Consider the following 24656-nt stretch of genomic DNA (forward strand, 5'->3'; position numbering starts at 1 on the left):
AATATCATCTTCACACCTCTTTTTGTTCATTGAGGTGGCACACACTTTTATCTTAGCAGTTGGGAGGCTGAAGCAAGAAGATCATCTCAAGTTTGAGTCTAGCCTGGGCTACAGTGAGTTCAAGGCCGGCCTGAACTACATAGCAAAACCTTGTATTTAAAAAAGCAAATAATAATAATAATGTTATTTAAAAAGTCTTATTTATTTAAAGATCAACAATAGCAACCCTGCCCCACAAGCTTCGACAGGAATGAACTGAGCTCCATAGGCTGTGCCTGGCCCAGTCCCTGGCACACAGTGAGGTTTCATAAGTGCTGGTTTCCCCTCCGGGAGCTGAGTCATTTTTTAATTAGCCCAGGTGTCAGCTTCGAGGGACTGTAACTAGCAACTGCTCAAAAATACTGTTGTTAACAGGTGCCTCGAAGAACGCAGGGGTGAGCCAAGGACAGCAGTTAGGGACAGCAGGACCATAGGGCGGTGCCCCCAAGCCAAGGTTTCCTGAGAAGCCCGGGCCTCTCATCTCTGCCACTGTGCCCTTCCCCTTTGTTCCTCAGCCCAACTCTGGCTAAAGGTGAGCAGGAAGTCAGTCCCTGAGGACACTGACAGCCTTCGAGGTGGCAACCACGGCAGCAGCCACTCTAGTGGCAGTGCAGATGGCATTCCATGGCTTCCTCCGCGGGGCAGGACAACTACTCCAAGTGAAAGGCCGGGTTCAGGGAGTTTTGTACAGAAAAGGTAAATATTCCATACGTTAACCTTTTGAATTGACACATATGCACCAAGGAGAGGCCACCTACAACCTACTATGCTTGGAATTTGCCTAGAAGTTCAGCTGTTGGTGCCCCTCCAGTGGGCATGCAAGAATCTTTCTGCCTCCTGGGCCCTCCACCTTCACCCTGAAAACTACAGGTCGCAGGAGCTGGGAGGATGCCTGCGGGCCTACCCTGCTCTACTTCCTCCAGAGGTCAGCCAGAGGAAAGGAGGGGTCTCAGGCAGAAGCACAGTGCTCAGGCCTTGACCCTAGGACCTGAGCTCCCAGCTCCCACACCAGGCGTGCTGCCACCTGGCACCGCGGAGCTATAAGCTTTGGGCTTCCTGGGGCCTGCCATGGGCAGACTGCTCAGGTATGCTGGGTTCACTGATTGACTTTGAGGGTGGGAGGTGCCCTGGGTGGGGCGGGCGGTACGGGAGGGCAGCACAGCAGCACCGGTGCTCTGGGGATCTGCGCTGGCTAGGTGATTATTTTTAGAGGTCTCTAACGCGGCTAAAAAGGAATTCAGGTTGAAGGGAGCACAGTGGGCCAGGATGGCAGGATCAGCGATGAGTTTCCTCTGTGGCCTGGGGCTTTCACGCAGGCATCCCACAGACTTGCGAGGGACCCCAAGCTGCGGCAGCACAGAGCTGATCACAGACTTCCAAGCCCCGGGTACACTGTTGCCCAACCTCGCACGCACACCATGCCTCCACGCCACGGTACACAAGCAGGGCACCATACCGCACACGCATGCGCCACGCCCGCGCCTGGCCCAAAGTCCAGGCGAGCGGGCGCCACTGCGCCTGCGTGGACGGCAGGGACTGACGGGGGCGTGGTGGGGCGGGGTTTCGGCGACGGGGCGGGGTGGCGCGTGCGCAGACGCCAGGCCGCGAGGAAGCCGGCGGCGGGCGCGGCGTCGGGCGCGCATTGTGCACGCCGCCCGCGCTCGGGCATGGTGAGTCAGGCGCTGATGCGCCTCGGGTCTGCAGTCAGCCGCCGGAGGATGAAGCTGCTGCTGGGCCTCGCGCTGCTCGCCTACGTCGCCTGTGAGTGGCCTCGCGGCGGGGGGGGGGGGGGGAGCCGCGGCCCGGGTTGGGTCTCCGCGCGCTCGGGCCTGGAGTTCCAGCGGGGGCCGGCCGTCCACGTCGCTGGGGCGCCGGGTGCAGTGTTCCCTTGGGGGCCGGGCCCACGACGCCCCGCCAGGTGTCCCCGCCGCGGCACTCTTGGGATGCAGTTCCTACGGCAGGAGGGAAGGCCTGGTGCGGACGCCGAGGTGGGAGGTTGTCTGGCTGAAGAAGGAAGGGCTCGGGAGTAGGAGTAATTACTGCCGGTCAGACTTCGTGGGGCACCGAAACCACGCTTCAGATAGTTCAGCGGCTCCGGGGAAGAAGGTAGGGAGACCACCTGCTGCCTAGAGTTGATTGGGCCGGGGTCTGCGCCTGAAGGTGGCCTCGACTGGTCCGAGCCAGCACAGCCGCCCGAGCGCCAGCCTGCTGCGGGGTGTGTGCCCAGTAGTTTTGCTGGGGGCTGGGGGAGCACTAGTCAGACACGAGTGTGGGGGTTGAGGAGACCCAGTCAGAAGAGAAAGACCCCTTGCCAGTTAGCATGGCAGCGATGCTGTGTGTGGCGCGTTCACCTGTGGGTACAGGTGTGACTTTTGTCTTGGCCACGGTCCACATCTCAGCAACCCAGCACAAGGGTACTAGGATAACAGAATATGCAGTGGTCACAAGATGCTAACTGCACAGCTAGAGTCCCGCCCTGACCCGCCCACCGGCAGCTGGAGCAGGCACCCGGCCACTGGACAGCAGTGTTGATTTGGAGCTGGGGGGGTCCCTCTCAGGTTAGACTCAGATTGGGGTTCACAGGTCAAGGTTTATGGACATGTCCCACCATTCCTTTGCAGACAAACGCCAGGGCTCCGCCGTGATAGTGCAGACCCACACCCAGGTGCAAAGTGTCTCCCTCTGGAATGTGCATCAGAGTTACTTGCAGGGGGGTTCAAAGCGCAGGTCGCTGGTTCCCACTCCGGTTCTGGTTCAGCAGGGCTGGGACATACCCTGAGATTCGCATATCTGACAGATTCTGTGAGTCCCCTGGTGTGCTCTGGGGATGCCACTTTGAGCACCACTGGCCCGGTAGGAGGTGATCATGAATTGAGAGTCATCCAGGTAAAAGCTGCAGTGTGAGCTGGTGTACGGGCAAAGGCACATGGGAGCTTGTGAGACCCTGGGGAGACTAGCCGTGGTGTGTTCACATCCTCAGGGGTCAGGGTGAGCCGAGTGAGCTGTGGGAAGTGACTGAGGAGAATGGGAGAACACCATGTGTAGGACCTGGATAGCCCGGGGAGGAAGCGTGTCCAGTGCAGCTGGCCAGAGCGGACAGTTTGTAGGGAGAACGTCTCGGAGCTTTTGATCATGCCCCAGCCCACTGGAAATGTCACCTGTCAACAGGGACATGGAGGATCTCTATCCCTTGCCCCTGTCAGCATCTGTTACCTGCACTGCCTCTGGAAACACTCCTGGTGCCTGGAGAACCAAGCTCTGAATCTTCCTCATGTGACATTTCTCTCTTCTCAGTCCTCATGGGTTGCTGGAGCCCTTTCCCTCCCTGCCACCTGCACTGCTGCTGCATCGTGGGATGGGGGTGGGGGGCTGTGACCCTGGTCAACTCACTGCACAGACTTCACAACTCTGGCGTTCTTGCCCATGCTCGAGTTTTCCCTGCTCAGTGGCATTTAGTAAGGCAGCGCCATTTGCACCTCATATCCTGTGGATTCAGTCCCAGTGAGTTCGGTAGCAGCTCCATGGACACCAAGTGGGGTCTTTTTGTCCCACAGCCCCCGTCCAGCGTTCCCAACCAGAAACAAGCACTTCAGTTTTTCAGCTGTAGATGCACATCTGGGACAGAAGTGCTAAATGACTCCTCTCTTCTTTTCTCTTTCCTGCCCTTCCCACTCCTGCATGCAGTGTGATTTTGATACCAACATTTAGTGTTTCTGTGAGTGACTACGGCAGAGCTGTTTATAGTGAGCCATGTGCTACATTACTTTTTGTTCTTTTTTGGAGCTAATAATTGACTTTTTAAAAATTTGCTTTGTACACTACCTCATGTAGCTCTACACACTCTGTCTGGTCATCTTGGCTTTGCCCAGGACCTAGGACATCCCTCTGTTGGCCGGGGATGGTAGAGACAGCTGCAGCCTGGTGCCTCTGCCCTCAAGCTGCTCACCTGATTGCCTGACTTCCCCGTTTCCTTCCCAGTGTGGGCTAGGATGGCGGTGAATTTTGAGGCTGTCTGGAGGTGTCCTTTCCCCTTCATGCTTGATGAATTGATGGCACAGAGTTCCAGTGAAAAGTCCTTTTGGAGTTCTCGAGGAGTCGGTCATTTCTTCCCTGGCTTGTGGTGGTAAGGAGGAATTTCAGGCTGTTTGATCTTGGAGGACCGCAGGCTTTCCCTTCCGACCATGCCATGGCCCTGCGTTTGCTGAGACTGCCCTCCCCCATCCTCTGTGCTTGGTGGCTGCCGCCATACCTGCAAGGAGCTGAGCACAGACATGCTCCACTCACATGTATCTTGCTGCCAGCTGTGGTCCTGCGAGGGTGCTCTAGGGGTGCCCTGTGTGCTGACCCTCCCTCCACCCTGCTCCACTGACCCGAGCTGCAGGGAGAAATCTCACTGTTCCTGGGCACTGCTGCTAACAAAGTGTGCCCTGAGGGAGGCATCTGTGGCCTGGGTCCAGACATTTGCAGTGGTGGGTCTTGGTGCTAGGTCTTTCTAGTGTGCTAGATACCTTGGAAGCCTTGCAACCAGAAACGCATATTTATCAGTTCTGAGATCTCTTTGGATTGCTCTCTGGTTGTTTCCTCTTCCCCCTTTGTCTATCTGGGCCTGACTTAATGTTCATCTGCTGCAGCACAGTACTGGAGGAGGCCCACCTCAACGGTCTAAGAGTGGATTCGGGCTCAGGAGTCAGCAGCTCCGGACCAAAGCTGCCTGGACTGGTGCTTGGGGCCTGCAGCAGCACAGTGCGTCCTGGTGGGGAGCACATGGACAGGGATGATGCCCCGGAAGGCCCGCACTGGGTCCTGGTAGCTCAGCTTCCATGGTCCAATCCAAATTGGAGCACTACTCCTTTAAAAGGAGCTAGTCCTTCTAGTTCCTACTTTCCGGTATTTTAAAGTTTAGCTGTACTTTTTAGACTCACATTTGTCTCTGTATTTATATTCTTCTAGTGATTTAAAATTGCCTTTGCTCTCACGTATTTATTACAGTTTTCTCTGACTTTTAACAATTTTTTTCTTTATCTTCTTCCCTTCCTAGCCTCTCTCTCCCCTCCACTCTCCTTCTCTCCTCTCTTTTGTGATACTAGGGATTGAACCCAGGCTCCTTTGATCAGAATCTTGGTAAATCTCTTAAGTTGTCCATCTTGGGCTTGAACTTGCAATTCTCCTGCCTCAGCTTCCCAGGATGCTGGGTTTTAGACTTGCCCTACCACACCTGTATTTCGATAGCACTTGCTTTGCCTGATCACTGAAGCCGCTTCCCTACAGCTGGCTGCCCTTTCCTGAGGAGTGCCCCCAGATCCTCTATTCCTGTTTCTTAGTGGAGACTTGGAGCTGTGGGTACTGCCTTCCGGGAGCTGCATTTCCTGTTGGTGCCTTCTGGCCTGGGTGCCTGTAGGTCCCTGGCATCGGGAAGAGACGTCTGAGCAGAGTAAGGAGAAGACTGCAGGCCTGACCATCCCAGTTGGGCCTGGACTTCCCAGTCCAGGGACCAGAACCTGGGCCTTGCAGTTGTCCTGCTTCAGCTGCCTGCCTCTCCTATGCGCGTGCCAGGCTGGCCAGCTCTTGGCCATCCCCACTGCCACATCAGTCTCCACTCTTGCCCACCTCTTCCACCTCCCAGCAGCAGCTGGTCGCTGAGTCTCCTTTTCATTTTTCCCCTGTCCACACAGTTTAGTTCTTAAACACAAATGCAAAATCAAGAATTTATTTGTGTTTGGAGCCATCACCTTCTGCCTTTAGGTGTCAAAAGCTGGAGGAGCCCTATCTGTAATGTTCACAAGCTCTTTAACCCCTGGGTTTCCACTGTGGTAACCTTGGGAGCACGTGCCTTTCTGTCACTGTTGCTCTGCTGGAAAGAAGAGCCACGCCTGAAAGCCCATCCTGGGGCCCTCCAGCCTTGCACTAATGCTGCCAACACTGCCCTCTCCCAGCGCCATGCTGGGGTGAGGTTTGCCGGTGATGGAGCCTGCCCAACCCCAGGCGTCACTTGGGAGCGTTTCCTGGCAGCCATCTGCGTGCTCCCGTGACACCCACGGGCTCTAGGGAGCACAGCAGCAGAGTAGGCAGTCTGGGTGCTACACCCAGAGTACCCCGTGCTCCCCATTGTCCACACTGCTGCAGGTCCCCAGGGCTCCTGCTTAGCAGCCCAGGGCTCTGCCAGACCCAGGAGTGGTTCTGAGCCTTCCACCACCTCTATTCAAAGAGGAAGTCATGGAACCCGGGAACATCTGCGAGCAACCCCAGGCCTGCTACTCTGTTTTGTGCCCACGGTCTCTAAACTCTTGGTGGGAACACTTGGTAGTCACAGCCATAATCACATTATCTTTAAATACCTGTGTCCTCTTTCTGGTTCTGTGTGCTCGTTTTCTTAAGGCTCGTTAAGCTCAGTTTGCAGCAGTGCCATCCAGGGGTACCACAGGGACGCTACGGTTGAGGTGTCCCACTTGAGGTGAGGCTGTGAAGGAGAACCACGGGCACCTGAGCACTAAGCTCCACAGTTCGGCAGCCTGAGGTGGAGGTGGAGATGGAGGTTGTCTGACCCAGGTCCTCGAAGGGTTTTCTTCCCACTGTCTTCTTGGGTGTCCTCCGGGGCAAGGAGCGTACACTGGTGTTGTCACCTCCTCTTGCTCTGAGGGCACTGATCCACCCTATCTCACCTTGCAGGCACATCACCCCTCAGCACCTGAACACATGTCATCAGCTACAGATGCCGCATGGGGGACACCTGTAGCGGGTTTCTAGGTGATGCCTCTGCGGGGTGGGGCACAGCTGCATGACTCTGATGGGGGCAGCTGTGCATCTGTCCTCTGCAGACACCCCTGGGAGGGAGTTTTTCTCCTCCAGGCTTCCCTGGCCAGGTCGTGAGCATCCCTGAGATCCTTGAGCTTCTGGCTCTTCTAACTTTACAAGTTTGGAGGATTTCACTGAATCCTTCGAAAGCCTTGTTGCTGCCCTGCTCAGAACAGACAGGCCAGTTGGCATGCTCCACAGATTATATATCAATCCAAAACTTCCTTCTTCCCAATGTCAGAAAGTAAGATAACCCATTGTGCACGCCAAGGGAAGTCTTGTCTGTGTCCATCAGAATTCCTTTTGGAATAAAGAAAACCCACATAGAGGTGTAAAAAACAAAACATTGATTGTGCTCTGCTTATTTCCTAAGTTGCCTTCTCACTTAAACTTGTTTTTTTTTTTTTTATAAAGAATTGTAAAGGTGCAGATGTTTTCTGCAAACCCCATAGTTGCTGCACTTTTATCCATCCTTTAAAAGGTGGGTCTTGGGGCAAGAGTTCGCTCCCTAGGGTGTTGATAAGCATCTCTGTCCCTTTTCTGCTGGTGTAACAGGATTCCAGACTAAGAATGAATTTTAAACCACGGGGGTTACTGGGCTGTCCTCCCTGAAGGCTGTGACCTCCAGATCAAGGGGCCACGTCTGTCACGACCTCGCACTGCCTGTCATAGCATGGCTGAGGGCCTTGCCAAAGATGAGAAGTTGGGGTGAACCTGCTTTTGTAACAAATCCACTCTCAGAACAGCCAACCCACTCCTTGATACTGAACTGAGCAGGGACCTTATGGCCGCATTACTTCCTGGATGGGAGAGACGGTCCAGCACAGCAAGGACCTTTGATGAGGAGGGCTGTGGGAAGGGGTCTCCTGCCAGGGTTTTATAGTGGTGGTAAGGTTCTGGAGTGGGAACTCTGGGCTCAGAGCCCCGGGCAGAAGGGTGGGCCAGCTCTGTGTGGCTTCTTCTGCAGGCCTGGCCCGGATGGGGCAAGGCCACAGTATGGTCACAGAGGTGCCCAGTTAGGAAGCCTGCCCTTAGCAGCCTTCTCCATCCTGGGTGACACTTGGCTCACGTGCAGGACAGGCTCACGCTGAGGGTCTCTTGCCCCTGCTTCTCCAAGCAGAGGCACCCTTACTTCCTTACACCTCTCGTTTGGGTTTGAAGAGAAGAGGAAGCAGTATCTTCCCATTTGAGCCTTCTGAGCAGCTGACCCAAAGCTCAGTGATTTTCCTGTAAGGAGAACGGTGCCTGTTCCCACCTGCTTTGCGCAGAAGCTTTGCCTTTGCCACCTTGGAGTTTGTACAGGAAGTCACATGAGTGCTGGCCCTGTCGGACTCATCCCAGGGGGGCGTGGACGCCTGTTTCCCTCAGGTGACCTTCTGTCCAGCAGGGCAGGAGCTGGCAGGGGTGTTGGGGCTCCCTGGAATTGCAGACCTGACCCTCACTGCTGAGGCTGGGCTGTGGGTACCGGGGAGGGTCAGCTCTGCCTGGACCCAAGAGCTACAGTGTGGAACCCACAGCACGATGTCAGCTCAGGGTTGTGTTCAGGTCAGGACTTCGTGGGACAGAGCAGCTACACTTACCCTTCTGTGGGTCAGGACTTCCAAAGGACGCTGAGCTTCCATGTTTCCTGACGGGACCCTGAATCTTCCCAAATCTGAAACATTTCAGTGTCCCTATGACACAGCCTGTGTTAATGGTTTGCGGTAGTCTTCACTGTCCAGTACTGTGCGTGTATGTGAGGAAGCGATGGGTCAGCAGCAGCAAGCATGAGGTTCCAACTCAGGCAATGCGAGGGTCCAGGCCGCAGGCTGTGTGCCAGGCTGGCCAAGGTAGCAACACCTTTGCTTTGTGGGGGCTCAGAGCTCACAAACTTCATTTCACACACAGAATTGTAGCAAGTGTTGTAGAAAACTGCCATCACGCTGTGTGCAGGTGTACGTAAGTGAATCTTCTATCCAGGATTGGGACCTTTCCCACAGTATCTCATGGTGCATTGCATGCCTTCAGATCTGACCATGTTCCGCACAGCCCTGTGCCAGGTGTTTCTGGTGAGGGTTGGCTGGTGGCAGTGCTGTGACAAGCAAGCCAGAGCCCCCTTGGGTGGGGTGGGAGTGGGCTGGCATGGACCGCTGTCACCAAAGCACAGACCTCTGACGGGCAGCTTTTGAGCTGAGTCCTGAGTGGGTTGAGAAGGGGGCGGGGGGAGACTTGGGAGCAGTGGCTCTGTGGAGCGGTGCGGAGTAGCCAGGCCAGGCACTGGGCAGCAGGTAAGATGTGCGCATGTCAGGTTCTAGGTTCCATCAGTGTCTGTGGGACTCTTAACTGAACTCAGATGCCGGCCTCTGGAGAGACTGCAGGCCTGGGGAGCCCTGGTGCTTTTTGTTTGGATGGAAATTGTTCCCACAGTGCCCGGTCTCACTGTGTCTCCTAGCTGCCAGACCGCATGGTTCTTGGTTGCCAGTGGGAGCCCCATAAATATATTCTGGAATTGAGGTGATGCTGGGATCTGTGTTCTGTGCCTGCCATCTCTTCCCTGCACACAGTCAGTCTGCAAAGCCCAGGTCCTCCCCACTGAGTTCCCGTGGTCCCAGCAGCGGTCTTTGCACCACTCTGCCCTGCAGGCCCTAGGTCCTCTGCTCGTCCCTGTCCTTGCAGGAAGACCCCTCCGTGGCCCTGCAGCCAGTCCAGCCCAGGGTAGCCTCCTCCGCAGGCCCTGCTCGCAGGGGTCCCCTCTGACCACCATGCAGCCTATGAGTCCAGCCACATTGTTTGCAGATGCCCGCGCAGCGAGCAGCAGACCTTTCCTTCTGTGGCCACGCCCTGGGTTTGCTGGTGAAGGGCTGGTGATGGAGGAAGGAAGTCTGGGCTGTAGCTTCCCTGCTCTTCTTTAGGAAAAGGGTAACCACACGTGCTCAAGAAACCATGGGCAGCCCTATGTGTCAGCATGCAAACTTGGGTTTAGTGGTGTCACGGTCCTTGTCAGTGTGTTTCCAGTGGTGGGAGTCGTGCTGCGTGGACATTTTTCCTGCCCGCCTTCTCAAGTGAGTGGGCTGAGAAAGGCACCCATGCCGGTCCTCAGCCTAGGTAATTTGCCCTGCGGAACCAGAAGGGCCTTGGAAAGAGCTCCAGAACCGAGGCCTCTGCTGTCTGCACCTCGAGTTTCTCCCAGGTGATCTCGGAGGAAGCAGATTCTTCCCACAGCGTAGCCCAGAAGCTGTCCTTCCCTGGAGCAGCTGGCAGGCCTGGGTGCTGCGCTGACCTCCCTGTGGCTCTCCACCGAGAATGTTTCGGAGACCAGGGTCCCTGTGGTCTCTTGCATAAGCTTCCGCCTCCCTGCCCCATGGGGTCTCCATGGTGAAGGCTGGGTGCCCTTTGACCTTGGCCACTGCCGGTGAGCCAGGGCTGTGGAGGTGGGCAAGAGTAGGACTCCCCTCCCATCAGTGACCATTCCACAGGTGCACAGCAGGCCCAGGTGTGGGGCAGGGGGACAGGTGGGCAAGGATGGCCGTGTGCAGACACATGAGCAGTGTAGACCAGGCCCATGGCTCTGTGGCTTGACAGGGCCGAGGTTCGCTTCTCTCACCATGGCTTGTCCTTTTCTCTCTGTGACAACAATGGCCACAGGTGAGCCGTGGGCTGGTGAAGGTGGCTTTCCTGACTGTGCTGCATGAAAGGAAAGTACCAGGACCTCAAGGTAGAAACTCAGCTGTGTTTGCTAACGGTAATGAGTCTCGTGTGGCTCAGAGTTTTGTGACTCCTTGCTTCCTGATGGCTTTCGCTTGTCACTGTCAGTAGTTTCCTCTGCTTGAAGAAAGATGTGCTTCATGGAATCAGCACCGTGTCCCTGTACAGGGGTGCTTCTTGGGAGGAGGGTGTTTGAGACCGAGTTGTGTTCGGTAAACATTTATTAAACCCCTACTGTAAGGGCAGAGAGGCATTGTGAGAGGGTGCTGGCCCCAGTGCCTGCTAAGCCCCTTACATTGCTAGTGTGTTCCTGTCCAGCAGGGTGGGTTAGTAACTGGTGGGCAATTTAAACTCAGTCAGTGTGGTGTTGAGCATGAGTGGCCCACCTGAGCATTGTGGCCAAGGTAAGAAGAGCCGGAGAGGCAGAGGTAGTGGTGTGGGTTCTCTGGAGGAGCTGTCAGGCTTCTTTGCTGATATGATCGTCAGAGGAGCTTGGGACCTTGCTTTCACTGAGGATGGCTGGGCAGTTTGGGGGAGCTCTGGTCCTTATTTCAAGCATCACTTTCTGGCGTCAGTGCAGATCCCTCAGCCTGCTGACACAACTCCTTCACACCGTGCTGGCACAGACTTTCTAGATTCCACCACTGACCTTTGTGTCTTAGCGTATGGACAGATTGCAGCTGTTGGATTTGGGGAGGTTTTTACTTTCTGGCATATTTGCACATATGGGATGAGTTTTTCGGGGGATGGTACTCAAATCTAAACAGTGGTATTCACTTATTTCCTGTACGTGTAGCCTGATGGTAATTTTATAAAGTGTTGATAATTTTATGCACAGAACAAAATTTCACAGTGTGAAATTTTCCATTCATAGTTTCAGCAGCTGATGAAGGTGACTGTTTTAGGACATTTCAGGTTTGGAATTTTCAGATTATGTACACTTGTTCTGTGTTCTGCGTTGAAGTCACCATGGTCAGAGTGGCCAGGGCTGATTTCTCCACAGTGCTGCCGGCATCTGAGCACAGGCAGGTGACACCTCGCTGCCAGGGGCCTGTCACAGAGGGGCTGCAGCTCTGGCTGCTCGCTTTTGAGCTTCCTGGGCTCCGTTTCCACATCAGGGGAGCTAAACCCTGCGTCTCTCTGAGCACACAGTCCTTGGGCTTTTGTGACTGATCTTTAGTATCGACCCCCACAACCCCAGCACTGTGGGCTTAGTTGGACTCATGCTTCAGTTTTGGGGACTTTATTCTCCTGAAAGCAAAATGTGCACTTTATTATCTTCAAACTGTCACTTAGATTTCCCAGTGAGTTTGAAAATACTGGTTAAGAGTTAAAGTTTTTTCAGTTGACTCCCTGAGTATTGAATTAGATGCTGACTGTCTTCTTTCTTTCTCTTGCAGCTGTTTGGGGCAACTTCGTTAATATGAGGTAATTGTTTACTTACCTGGGTGCTGCGGTTGGGTTTTAGCACACAGTTTGGTTGTCCTTGGTCAAGGTGTCCTAGGGTAGTAAAGGAACAGTTCCTGCTGGGGCTGAGTATCCTGCTGGCCTGTCGCTGTCCTCCCTGGATCTTCCTAGGCACCACCCTGCTGCAGTATTCCCCAGGCCAAGCCCTTGGGACAATGGTGAGCACCTCTGTATCACCACTTCCTGTCTGCCCATCTGCCCTCCGTGGGTGGACTACAGAGCTGTCCCTCTGGACACCACTGGGCCAAGTGCTGGGAACAGGACTGGAGCTCACTTGCAGCCACAGGGAGCTTCCTTACCTGAAATGTTGGGGACCAGAAGTGTTTGGGTCTTTTCTTTTGGATTCGGAGCATTTGCACACAGAGAAGCTGTCCTAGGGATGGGTAAGGTCTGAACCCTTGTGTTTCATACACATCTCACACACGTTGTCTGACTGTGACCCTGTCATGTGAGGTTACACGTGCAGTCTACTTGTGGCATCAGATCACCGTTCAGAACAGTTTGGACCTGGGACCTTTTGAAGTCAGCTGCGATGCTTAGCACGACCTGGTGTCCAAGGGTTGGGTGTCCGGCACAAGTATGCATGACTTGAGCTTCCTCTAAGGAGGGCTGCATGCTTGTAAAATTTAAATGCTCATGCTAATCATCACTGCCAAATTTAAAAGCAACCCCTTAAAAGTCAGCAGAGGAGGAGGAGTCAGCACTCCCAGTAAGAGGAAATCTGGCACTGTGGCGGTCTTTCAGTGAAAGCTGCCACTGCTGTCTGGGTGTTGTGTTAGAGGGAGCTTGACCCTGGCTTGCTGCTGCTGGAGGCTGTGGAATGGGAGCTGGATGCTTGGCCCTTCCCCCGTGCCCAGTGGCTTCTCCTGTGGAGTTGGCTCTGCCAGACGGGTGGGGCAGTCAGACCTGACTCCTGCATCGGCCCTGTGTCTTCTACAAAGACGGCCTGTGTGGCTGGATGGGGTGGAAGGGCACCAAAAGTTAAAGGAGCTCTGTGTTTGCCTTTGGAGAAACTCCATTTGCATTAAACCCCTGCAGAGGACCGTACACTCCTGTGGGCTCGCTTCCTGCTTCTGATTTAAAGCTCCCTCTGGGGGAGTAATGTGGAAGTGAGGTTATTTTGGTTTAACGGAAAGTATTGGTTGGTAAAACTCAGTGTGTTCCAGGTGGGCTTCGGGCAATTCCTCCCCAAGGCTGGCTTTCCTGCCTCTGCGCCCCCTGCTGGCAGGGACTGGCGCTCGGGGCTGGGGGTGGGCAGTCCTACAGCTGGGGGTGAGGTGGGGTGTCTCTCTTGACATTAATTTGTGCAGAAACAAATGTTGAAGTCCCAAAGCCTTTCAATTGATCTTAGCTTTGTAGCTTTTTGCTCAACAGGTCTATCCAGGAGAACAGCGAACTGAGAATTGAAAGCAAGATTGAAGAGGTTAGTCCTATTCCGTGTTTGCCTCTATCCACGTGTTCGTCACTGTCCCTTCCTTTGCCTGTGCTGGTGTCTGTATTGCAGCAGCCTGTGCTGTTCAGTTGTGAGACCACTTCAAAAAATCATTCCCATCTATAAGAAGAGACTTTGTCATCCTGTCCATGCAGTCTCAGTCTCTGTTGGTCCATTTTAATAAAAGTGTGAAAATTCAAACAAATCTGCCTTAAAGGCAGCCGTGGTTAGACTTGTGCATGACTTTTTCTCAAGCCTTTCCTAGGGAAAGGGGTTTGTGACCTACAAGCCTTAGGGCTGGGACCAGCACCCACCCCCAAGCAGGTGCAAAGAGAGTGTGACCCCACACCAGGGAATGGCTGAGGAGCTGAGTAAGCATCCCTGCGCCTGCTGTGGGGATCAGGAGGCTCCCCACCACCTGGCAGCTAGCACTTGTGCCACAGACTATACACCTCCCACTGGGCAGAGGGTTAGCAGTAAGCTGTTGCAGAGGCAGCTGGACCCGTAGCGCACCTGGCTGGGGAGACAGATGCTGGGAAACCCTGGGCTCCCTGCTGCTTGGACTCCCCACAGGTGGTGGCAGGGCAAGGCTCAGCCTGCAGCCTGTATACTGATGATGCAGGGTGGTGGCAGGAACAGCCAGGAGTGCTCTGTGGGCTGTGCTGGGGGTCTTTGGGTCCCGGGTCCTGGGGAGGAGCAATATTGACCTACCTGACCTTAAGACCCAAAGCACCTTTGCCTGCTTCTTGGTAAGGTGGGTGTGTACAAAGGAATTTTGCCAGCCTTTGACAATCAAGTGCCTGATTCTAACATTGAGATTCAAGTGGTTTGTTTCCTGGTTGGATTAACAGAATTCGTACAGGAAATTAAAATCTGTTACGCTCATCTGAAACATTAGAAGAAGGTGTACATGGTGGAATACTGTGTTGCTACTTTAAGATTGGTTTTTCTTATCATCCTAGATTGTTGAGCCACTGAGAGAGAAAATCAGAGATTTGGAAAAAAGGTATGTCTGCTTTTTGTTTCAAGTGTCAGAAAGTCCATACATACTGGCTATGTGATGGGAAAGATCCCCATCCAGTCTGAATTCATCTCAACTGAGTTCCTTCATGAAAGTCTGTGTGACCTGCATGAGTGAGACATGGCGAGACCTTTTCGAGACAGACTTTTCCCTAAGGGTTAGTTTTAATGGAAGGGTGGATGCTCAGCCTTTACACTTCCGGTTCTTGTAGTCCTTAGGATGAAAGTGGGAGTGCTAGCTGCCAGGTAGCGGGGAGCCTCCCCAACTCCCATATTATGAAAGGGTGGGTGCTCAACCTTTACACTTCCTGTTCTTGTAGTCCTTAGGACTATTTCTGATGAAAGCAGTGGAATCTGTCCAGGAAAGAAAGATGAATTTGTTTTTCTAGAGGGCTTACTGAATCCCAACCAAAAGTTCTTAGAAATCCTTCTAAGATCAGCTCCACTTCTATTAACTGTGGAATTCTAAACAAATGTCCACCTAAACACATGTGGTATTCTCCTCTGGTTGGAATGGAATGCCTTGGTCAGAACAGTGGGGAAAGAAAGGGTCTGGCTCTGAAATCTTCCCCACAAACCTGTGAATCCCTGTGTCCCTGCAAGTTCAGGATGGGGAGGGTGGTGCTCAGCCTGCTGGCTCTCTTGGGTTGTCCCTGGCCGGTGTGAATTAGTGTAAAGGGTCCTGGAGCAGGACAGCCCCTGGAGCTGGGTGCAGGTACTGCATCCTGAGTGTGTAGCACCCAAGGGTGCTGTGGGGCAGAGAGGGTCCTGCACAGTTGCTTAGCTGCGTCTGTCACCAGAGCACAGCACATTTCCAGAGAGTGCCCTGGTGAAGTGAACAGGGGGATCCGTGGAACAACATGTGGACATGTCCACCAAGCCGGGCTGTGGGTGGACAGGGCTGCCCCACAGGCAGGTGTCTACACAAGTGCATCTGTCCACTTCTCCAGCGACAGCTCCCAGGTGTGACAGCGTTGACCTGGAGTGCTTGGGTGAAGACTCTGTGGCCGAGGCCAGCAGTTGAGTCCTTGGGTTTGGGGAAGGAGAGCGAGGTGGTTCTTTGCGTATCTGTGATTCCTTTCTCTTTCCGTGCTGAGAGCAGACGACGCGTGTCAGCACCCTGCAAACCCTTTACCAAATCCAGAACAGAAAACGGGAGGTAAATTGCAGCTTCCCTCGGGTTTTTATTACGCCATTAGAGGGTAACAAGGATGGAGAGGATGTGTCCAGTGCTCTCAATTCCTCTTCCTCTTGTCCCTGGCAGCACAGGCAGGCAGATCCACCCTCACCTTCGACCCTTCCTGGACCGGCTGGCTCCAGTCCTCGGGTGTGAGCCGGTTTCCTCCCGATCACTCCCTCCCTGTTGTAGGGCTTGCAGTTTCCCGTGCTGGGATTCCATGCTGGGGGTTGGGTGCTTGCATGGCAGACACACAGCCCTGTTGCAGTGTCCAGTGCTACCAAAAGAATGGAGAGAGAATGAGTGCCCACACTGCGGCCAGCTCTGGGGCAGAGGAAGCTGCAAGCTCTCGAACTGGAACCACAGTTCACGATGGAGGCCAGGGTTGCCCCCCAGGGCCACAGCCCCATTTTCAGGCCACTGTCCTTGCTGTCTGCAGGCGGCTCCGGTGCCTGGTGCGGGGGTGGGGGGTCTGTGGTTTAAGAGGAAGCGCTCAGTTCCAGATGAGAGGAGAGTCCTGCTCCCGGTTCCCTGGCTAAGGAGCTCTTACCCTCTGTTAAGCAAACCCATCTGGTGTCCCTGCACTGCGCTGGGCCAGCACCCAAGCCAGCACTGCTCAGTTAAAGCAGAAACTATAAAGCTGAGTGCTCAGAGCTCAGAGCACTCTGCTCCTAACCCCATCTCTCTGAGTGTGCATTCTGACCTGCACATCTCTCTAGCTGCACGGCTCTACTCCCGGAACATAAGTGTGTGTGAGAGGGCAGACTGGGGGACAGGAAATGCTAGTGCCATCCGCATGCCCAGGAGGTTGTTCAGAAAAGGCCCCGTGAAGATGCCCAGAGAGGACAGCTTGCACAGGGCAGTCCCGCAAGTGGGTCTGACCTTCTGTGGCTTCCCCTTCCTCAAGTCCCTGGTGGGCGTCTTGAGGTTGCTGCTCCCATCTTGTGTTTTTCCTGGCCAGGCAGAGGTGGTGCCTCAGAATTTCATATCTTACTCCACCCGGGTGGTGGGCGGAGAATGTGCCCATGGAGATGCCTGACTTTTCTTTTTAATCTGGTGGTTTCACAGTTTCACCCAGAAGTACCCGCCAGTGAAGTTCTTATCCGAAAAGGATCGAAAAAGAATTTTGGTAAGTGTTCCCCTCTGGTGATAGTGGCTTTTTCCTGAGCTGCTTGTGCGCACATTTGGGACAGCACCACACCCTGACTGCAGTGGGGGAGCCCTATACCCACCGGTTACCGCTCCCTGGCTCCTGGCAGCCGCCCACACCATGTCTGTGTCTGCGATCGGCCTCATTTGCACATCTCCTGCGTGCACCAGTGCAGCACATGGCCTCCTGCGCTGTTTACTCAGCGAGGCAGCATTGCCAGGTGTACCCTGCTGCAGCTGTGGCAGGAAGCAGTTGGCAGCCTTTCCTTCGGCAGAGCCACAGGCCGGCGTGTGGGGCACCGAGTGTCCCCCTCCATTGCTCGGGGACAGGCATTAGCAGCGCTGCCCACTCGAGGCCAGCCTGAGTGACGCTGCCTCTCCTTATGTGTATGGCTTGTGTGTAGCTGGCAGTCCCTGCCATGCCTGGGACCATGCCTAGAGGCTGCTGCGTCATATGTCAGTCCTCCTGTTAGCTTCCCGTGGCAGTGTGAAGCTTGCAGAAGAGTGAGGAGTTTCTAGCTTTTCTGGTGCACAGATCCTTTGGTGGGTACCAGGGGCTTCCCTTGCTGAGTCACCTTATTAAACATCAGCACAGATTCACCAGTGCACGCCCGCTATAACTTGGCCAGAGGTTGTACCTGTGCATCTTTTTCCTAATAGCTATATTGAGATGTAAGTCATGTGATAGTTACTTCATCCTTTGACATGTACAATGCGGTGGATTCTACTATAAACCCAAGCGGTGCACCTCTTGCCTTATTGTGGCTTTGAATCTAGAGCGTGTCTTCCTTAGTCCATCTGTCCATCCTCAGCTCTGGTTTGGAATTTTGGTTTCCGACGGGCTTTTTCTGCAAGTGGCCTGCTGAGCCGAGCACATCCCCACGGCGGTGGAGACCTGGACCCTTCCCTGCACTTCCCTCTGCCCTGCGTGCCTCTGCTTCTTGAAACGCTGTCTTCTGTTACCTGTGAGTCCCTCGTGCCTACCCTAGGTGCACCTGAACATGGGAGACCGCGCAGGGCGGTGCCGGCAGAGCTGTGCCGAGCTGGCGGCGCTCTCACTTGTCTGTTCTGTTCCGTTCTGTTCATTCCATTCTGTTCCATTTCGTTCCCGCTTCTTATGGCACTTACCTTAAACCTTCTGCTGTCTATGTCACAGGCCAATAAGGTGCTCTTAGGTTTCCTACTTTACTCAGATTAATGGTTTTCCAAAAAGCCAAGGAAGAGGGAGGTGATATTTATAGGATTTGTTAGACCAACCTTATTATCATATTTGGATTCCCACAGTTGTTCCTGAGTTTGAATTAAATTCATCTTCATTTCTTGCTACAGTGTAGCTTTGGTCTCTGTGCTGAAGTTGTCAAATTTCCTTGCATATTACAGGGACCAGAAATACAACTACCTTTGTTTTTGATACATTTAAGTTCTTTTTTGTGTGTGGTGAAAGGAAGCATTTATAATTCATCATTATAACCATTTCACCATGCACTCTGCTGTGCATTTGGTGCTAGAAAAGGAAGATGTGTGAGTGTGCAGGCCGAGGCCGACTGGAGGCCCTTCTGTGCCCCTACCGTGGTACGGCCCTGGGCTTGCCTGCCTACCGTGGGGCACAGCTGGTATTCCTCAAAGATCTGCTCACAGTGATTAGCATCATTTCTGGTTTAATCTGGGATGGCTTTGTGTTGTTATTTCTGATTGTTAGTTTTGGTTGTTAGGTACCTGTTCTTTTCTGACAGGTTTTATGGTTTATTTTCTTTTTTTCACTTTGAATATATGCTACATTACTTGTTACGATTAATTGGCTACTAGTTATGTTGAAATTCTGTTATCTTAGACAAATCATTTTTCTTCCTCTACTGTATTTTTAGGATTCCATAACAGTTACCACTGTTAGCTTAATACAAGTCCTATAAAGGTCATGACAACTCAGCATTCTGGAATTCTGGAACCAAGGTGTGGCCAGATTGTCCCTTGCCTGTGTCCAGCTCCTAGAACTACCAGTCACCTTCCTCTGTCCTTGACTGACGTGAATCCATCGCTGTGTCCTGCTCGTCCTCTTGTGCCTCACACAGAGAATTGGCCCATCAGTCACACCTACTGCAGTCACATTTTCTTTTCCTTTTTTCTTCTTGAGACAGGGTCTCTATGCAGTTCAGGCTGACCTTGAGCTCACTTTGTAGCCCAGGCTGGCCTCAGCCTCCGCAGTGTGAGCACTACCACGCCTGGCTGTCCTGTTTTCAAAGAAGGTTGTGTTGTGCCATTTGGAAGGATGTGACTCTGGCAGAACAGTGATCAGCTCCCTGTAGTTGCTTTCAGAAGAAGCTTGTCTGTTGCTCGATTTCCAGCACATTTTGTGCAATTAGCTGTGTACAGATGCTTTTGTTTGTGTTCTACTCTGGGCTTCTTGGACGTTCAGCATGTTCAGCCTTATCTCTTGCAGTTTTTCCTGTTCTTTCCCCCTTCCTTCAGTACCCCACTACACGCCCTGTGTTTTAGCTGCAGGCTCTGTCTGGTGTCCTATATTTTTATATCTGTCCTTCAGTTCACACCACCCTTCCAGGCTGAGTTGGTTGATACTTTTCCCAATTCCAGTAAACTGTTGAGTCTCTCAGTTGGGTTTCTCTTCTCAGTTGTGGTACTTTCTTGCTCTAGAATTTTCATTTGTTTCTGTTTCATGTTCGTCCCCTCCCTTTTTTTAAATTTACCTTAAACATTGACTTGTTTAGTTCTGTGAATATATTTATGATGTCTGCTTTGAAGTCCCTGCTGTATCCACATCTGGATCTCACACAGGCAAGTGTGTTAATTTTCCTTTGTATGAGGTTTGGTTCTGTTTCTTTACGTGCTTCCTAATTTTGTGGAGACATCTAGACCTCGTAGGTGACACATTGCAGCAGCTTTGGATATGTTTTCCTGGCTCATTCTGACCTGTTTTATTGTTTATTTGCCTGGTTAGTGACTCTGCTATTTTGTTTCAGTGAAGTCTACTTCTACCAGGCTGTGAAGCTCCTGGCACTGTGGCCCTTGGGTGATAGCAGTTCCAGTAGGCTGTGGTTGGCAGCCAGGCTGTGCCGCCCCAGGAGGGTGACCAGACTCCATTGTCCTCAGCCAACAGGCCGTGAGATGCTGGTGATCTGCTCTTCCTCTCAAGGTTCCGTCTCTGAACTCAGGGCCACACCCGGCACATTCACCCACTCTGAACTCTGGGGGTCACAGACTTGTGTTCTTGCGGAAGTTTGGATTTTCTGGAAGTGTTACGTGTGAGCCTGTTTAGGCAGCTCCCAGAGGCCTTCACTGCGTTCTCAGTTGTCCTCAGTGGTGGTGGTTACTTGTTGGGAAGCAGGTCTGTGGAGCGCCATGGCACCAGTGATTTACCGTGCCCGCTGTGCCATGGTTGGGTCACTGGCTGGGTTCTCTTCCGCTACCTGTCCAGGTCGCATGGCTGCACTTTCCAAAGGCCAGAACATGGCTTCTACTCCTGAGGCAGTCTGACTCTGCCCACTGACTGCTCTTTTCTTATGCCTCGAACACTTCTCCTCCGGGCAGATTGTTGTGTTGGTCGGTGTGCGTATCCCCGTCTTTTGGTGTTAAATTATGGGTACGTTTGAGCATGAATTTAGAAGCAGGTCTGTGTCAGCAAAAGTCAGCATAGTTCAGCGCTCTCATCTCTCTCTGGGGCCCTGCCTGAGGTCGATTGCCATATCTGCGGGTGTGTGCTGCGCCTGTTGTATGTTGTTAACAGACCAAGACAGACAGTGGACAGAGTGTGGGTCTACTGGCACACTTTCTGGAGCCTGGTGGGGGCCCTTGGTACGGCATGGGCAGTCAGAGAGCAGTAGGGTGACAGGAGGAGCTGCTTTCCAGTAAGGGAAGGCTTCAGTGCATAAAGTTGGGGTCACCCTCTTGTGGCACTGCAGCCCTAACAGTGCCATTGTGAGTCCCGTGGGGAAGTAGGTGGGGACCTTCCCCCGCCCCGCAGAGCCAAGGACTCTGTTCTCCTTAGGCAGCTCTGTGGAAAGCGGCCTGTGCACCTCTCCCTTTGGACTTTGAGGTCTTAGAGTCACTGCTGCCTGGGGCTAAAGCTTTTTCAGTTGTCCCTGAAGCCTTAGGATAAAGAGATTTATGTGGAAATATATTCTTTCTTGGAAATATATTCTTCTTTGCTGATTGGCAGAGCAGCATGAGCTGGAAGCCTGCCAGTCCTGGGTCACAGGCACCTCCTCTTAGCACCCACAGGACCAGAACCACCCACGCGCCTTGAGTGTGGAAAGTCTGGGCCAGGCAGGCCTTCTTGCAGGAGAGCACTCCTGTCTTTTCCCCTGTGGGCTGTGTGGGTTCTTTGTTATGCAGACAGCCTGCATGGTTTTGGAGATGCCTCTTCCCAGGGAGCCTGGCAGGTTGCATGGCTTACTTATTTGCAGTGCGGCCTCCTGGGCCAGAATTGAGTAGGGAAGAGAGTATAAACCTACCAGCTACCTTACATAAATCCTTGAGGAAATTACAAAACTTGAAAGACAGAAACAAAGAGCTCCAGTGTGTTTTAGTCCAGGCTGAGGTGCTTCCAGCCACTTTACATCGCGGCTGATGCTGTTGAAATCTTGGGGTGATGATGTTGTGATTTAACGGCTGCGTTTCTGCTGATGCAGGTGCCGCCAAGTATTCTGGGCACATAAATCAGATCAGAGTGCTGCAGAACTCTACTTATCCTTATTTTCAGACACATTTGTATAAAAATAGAAGGTTATGTTAAAGAGGTTGTGTTTCTGTTTAGAAATAATTTCTTCTGGTTTAAAAACCTCAAAAATGTTGGGAAAACTCAACAGAGCAGTGTTAGAAGGAAATGGAAGCTCGTCCCTCGAATTAAAGAGTGGCGCACCTGAAGTTTTAAATTCCAGTGTTTTCCCGAAGTCCTTTCTCACACTGTGTAGGCACACAATAGAATGCAGGCGTATCCGTCATTTTCAGTTTCTGTCACAAAATGTTCCCCTCATAAAGAGGAGGGAGTTCTTCAGCTCATCTGTGGAGGCTGGAGTTCCCACTTTGGGCAGTCCCATGGTCTCTTCCAGGAGGGACAGCAGAGTGGACAAGGACATGGTGGTAGTGGGCATGGGAAGACGTCACATGGCCAGGCATTGGGTCACAAGCTACCCATTTACATGACAGTTTGGGTCCAGGTTAACACTGCATCCTTTTCGGGGTGGTTTACCTAATCTCTGCATTTTTCAGATCACAAGTAAAGGAATCCTAAACAGCTGCAGTAGTAGTGAAGTATATACACTTGATGTTGGGCTCCCTGGTACTGCATCCAGGCCTGTGTGGGTGGCAGAACACAAGGATGTTGAGTCTGTTGTGTACAGTGGTGTAGAGCTGGGTGCTCTGATTAATCTCTAGGTGTCACACCCTTGCAAGGCCCAGGCTGCATTGACCAGACAGAGACCACAGCAGAAAGGAGGTCTGTAGCGTTAAGTGCAGCACAGACCTCTTGGGCCCAGCCACATTGTCTGCCCATGGTCCCTCAGCTGGTGGCTGTGGAGCCTGCTGCAGGCCTTGCCCAGCACCTTCACCATCACACACTGACCTTCTTATAAAGCTTGCAGCAGAGACACTGGCAGCTGGGCCATGGCTTAGCTGTGTGAGCTGCCGGGCAGGGGCCGCAGTCTGTGGCCTACCTTGTTGTCCCCAGGGTGAGCTACTGTCCTGCTTGGGGCAGGTGTGAGGATGCCCCTGAACCCTAGCCCTCCGTATCCTGTATCTGACTCCATATTCATGCGAGTTGCAGCCGGGCCAGTGGCGTATGTGTGCAAGGACAATTACTTCCCATGCTCACGCACCCTTTCCGGCCGTGCTCTGCACACGCTGTCCCCACACAGATCACCGGTGGTGCGGGGTTCGTGGGCTCCCACCTCACAGACAAGCTCATGATGGACGGCCACGAGGTAACAGTGGTGGACAACTTCTTCACGGGCAGGAAGCGGAATGTAGAGCACTGGATCGGCCACGAGAACTTTGAGCTCATCAACCATGACGTGGTGGAGCCCCTGTACATTGAAGGTGAGACCCCATGCGTGGTGTTGCCGTGTGGAGTGCGTGTCATGTCATGTGTGAGGCGGTCTTACTTCAGGGTCCTTGAGGGCTTCTGTGGTGAGGGACAGTCGTCACGCAGGGCCCCTCTGTCCTCACTGTCACTGAGGGTGAGCATCAACATGATGTACCTCTGTGAACCCGAGGGTGTGGCCCTCAGGGACCAGGTGGTGGCCCTGAGGGGTGATGAGGCATGCGGTGAAGCCCTCAGGACTGGCTCAGTGTCCTTCTCTGGGAGCCCAGAGGCCCACCTGGCCCTGTGGGGCCCTGCACAAACTGCGTGGATCTGGGTCTTCCCAGCCCCAGGGTGGGGAGAGATGCCTGCCCGTGGGTCATGGTGTTGCCGTGCTCAGCGGCACCCCGCCCCACAGGGGCAGGCTGCTTGTGTGGGAGCACACACTGCTCCTGAGAGGTTGGCTGGTGCGGAGCCGCTGTGCCTGGGGTCTTGGACACGGTGTATGTTAAAGGCTGTGTCTACAGCAGTGCCACAGGCAACCTTGGCTGGGGCTCCCAAGGTCACTGGGCTGCACCTTTGAAGGGCCATAGCACCACCTGTCCTCCCCCTTCCTGTGTCCTGCTTTGGGCTGTGAGCCGTCTCCCTCTGCACACTCTCCTTTCACCCGTGCTGTGTTCACTGGAGGCCTAGAGTGAGACCCCACGTCGTTTTGGACTGGCACCTCCAACTCTGAGCCAAAGTGATCTTTCTCCTTTCTGAGTTAGCCATCTCTAGGGTTTTGTTACAGTGACGGAAAGCTGACTGACCCAGGCACTGCAGTTCTAACGGCAAGGCCTCTGCAGCCTTGAGACTTCGGGACCACAGTTCAGGGCTATAGTGCAGTAGTTTGTGCCATGGCTCCTGAAAGGATTTGTCTACATCCTGACTCCAGAACCCGAGACTATGCCTTCATGTACAAGAGGCCACTGCGCACTCTCAGGAGTCTCTCAGCTGGTCTAGCCAGGATTCCCAGGCTGTCCTCTCTCCAACGGGGGTGTCCTGGGGTACCTAGATGGGTGTCCAGGGAAGAGGATGAGGAGCACTGGGCCAAGGTGCAGCCGGCAGAGGCCAGGAGGGCTCTACCTGAGCCTAGCTGTGCCTCCTCAGACTCCTGGAGAACAGATTTCATCTCTGGGATGCTGTCGCTGAAGCAGCCACAGGTGCCCTACCCTCGCCACCACGGATGGGGGTGGTTCCCGTGTCGGGTGGGGGGCCCTGGGGAGCCCACATCATCACCAGAAATGCCCACTGTGTACCTGTGCTGGGGTCAGTTCATCCCTTGAAGGTTCTACCAGGTTTTGTTGTGAACAGCTTACGGCAGCTCTGCTTGGTCAGCCGTCCACTTGTGAGCCGGGCGGGCAGCAGTACGTCTCTTCCCCTCGGGGGCTCAGGCACTGAGAACGCTCTCTGTACGGCAGGAAAACAGTTTGATGCAGCTGTGGTTTCTGAAGAGTGAGACTTGTAACATGATTAATTCGCACAAGAAATCCCACTGCTTCTGTTACCCACGGTTAGAACATGCTGAGTTTTTCTTCGGAGGACTGTTAGCCATGGGTGGAGGGTCAGCGTGTTTCCCCTAGCTAGCTTGTCGCCTTCTTGTTTCATTGAGATTTCATATTTTAACACAGTGCCACATGTTCATTTTCCCTTTGCTGTTTCTTCTCTTCTTTTGTGCTCTAACGGTCCCAAGACGAGATAAGCATTGCATATAATCTAATACTTTTAAAGCAGCCTTGGTGGGTTTTTGTTGGCCTTTTTTGCCTCATTTTTAAACCTCGTTACTTAATCTGCTTGGAATCCACTTTGACTTGGGCTGTGCTTTC

At 53.4% G+C, this 24656-nt stretch overlaps 1 protein-coding gene across 3 annotated transcripts in view; it reads left to right on the plus strand.

Annotated features, from left to right (window-relative positions):
* The first annotated feature begins 718 nt into the window (after nt 1-718).
* The window catches only part of Uxs1 (UDP-glucuronate decarboxylase 1), a 41534-nt gene continuing 17596 nt past the window's right edge, over nt 719-24656 (plus strand). The window contains exons 1-6 of one of the 3 annotated variants that reach the window (XM_063229736.1): nt 719-735; nt 11916-11943; nt 13357-13405; nt 14377-14420; nt 16680-16740; nt 22628-22808. In XM_063229736.1, the coding sequence (XP_063085806.1) occupies nt 11939-11943; nt 13357-13405; nt 14377-14420; nt 16680-16740; nt 22628-22808 (340 nt within the window). In that variant the 5' untranslated portion in view covers nt 719-735; nt 11916-11938. Of the gene's footprint in view, nt 736-1627; nt 1801-11915; nt 11944-13341; nt 13406-14376; nt 14421-16679; nt 16741-22627; nt 22809-24656 lie in introns of those variants that run through there. The other 2 variants (XM_005004478.4, XM_003471742.5) reach the window with 2 other exon arrangements.

Source organism: Cavia porcellus, unplaced genomic scaffold (assembly GCF_034190915.1).
Source record: "Cavia porcellus strain 051 isolate PalLab524CR breed Dunkin Hartley unplaced genomic scaffold, mCavPor4.1 scaffold_18, whole genome shotgun sequence".
NCBI classification, from domain to species: Eukaryota; Metazoa; Chordata; class Mammalia; order Rodentia; family Caviidae; genus Cavia; species Cavia porcellus.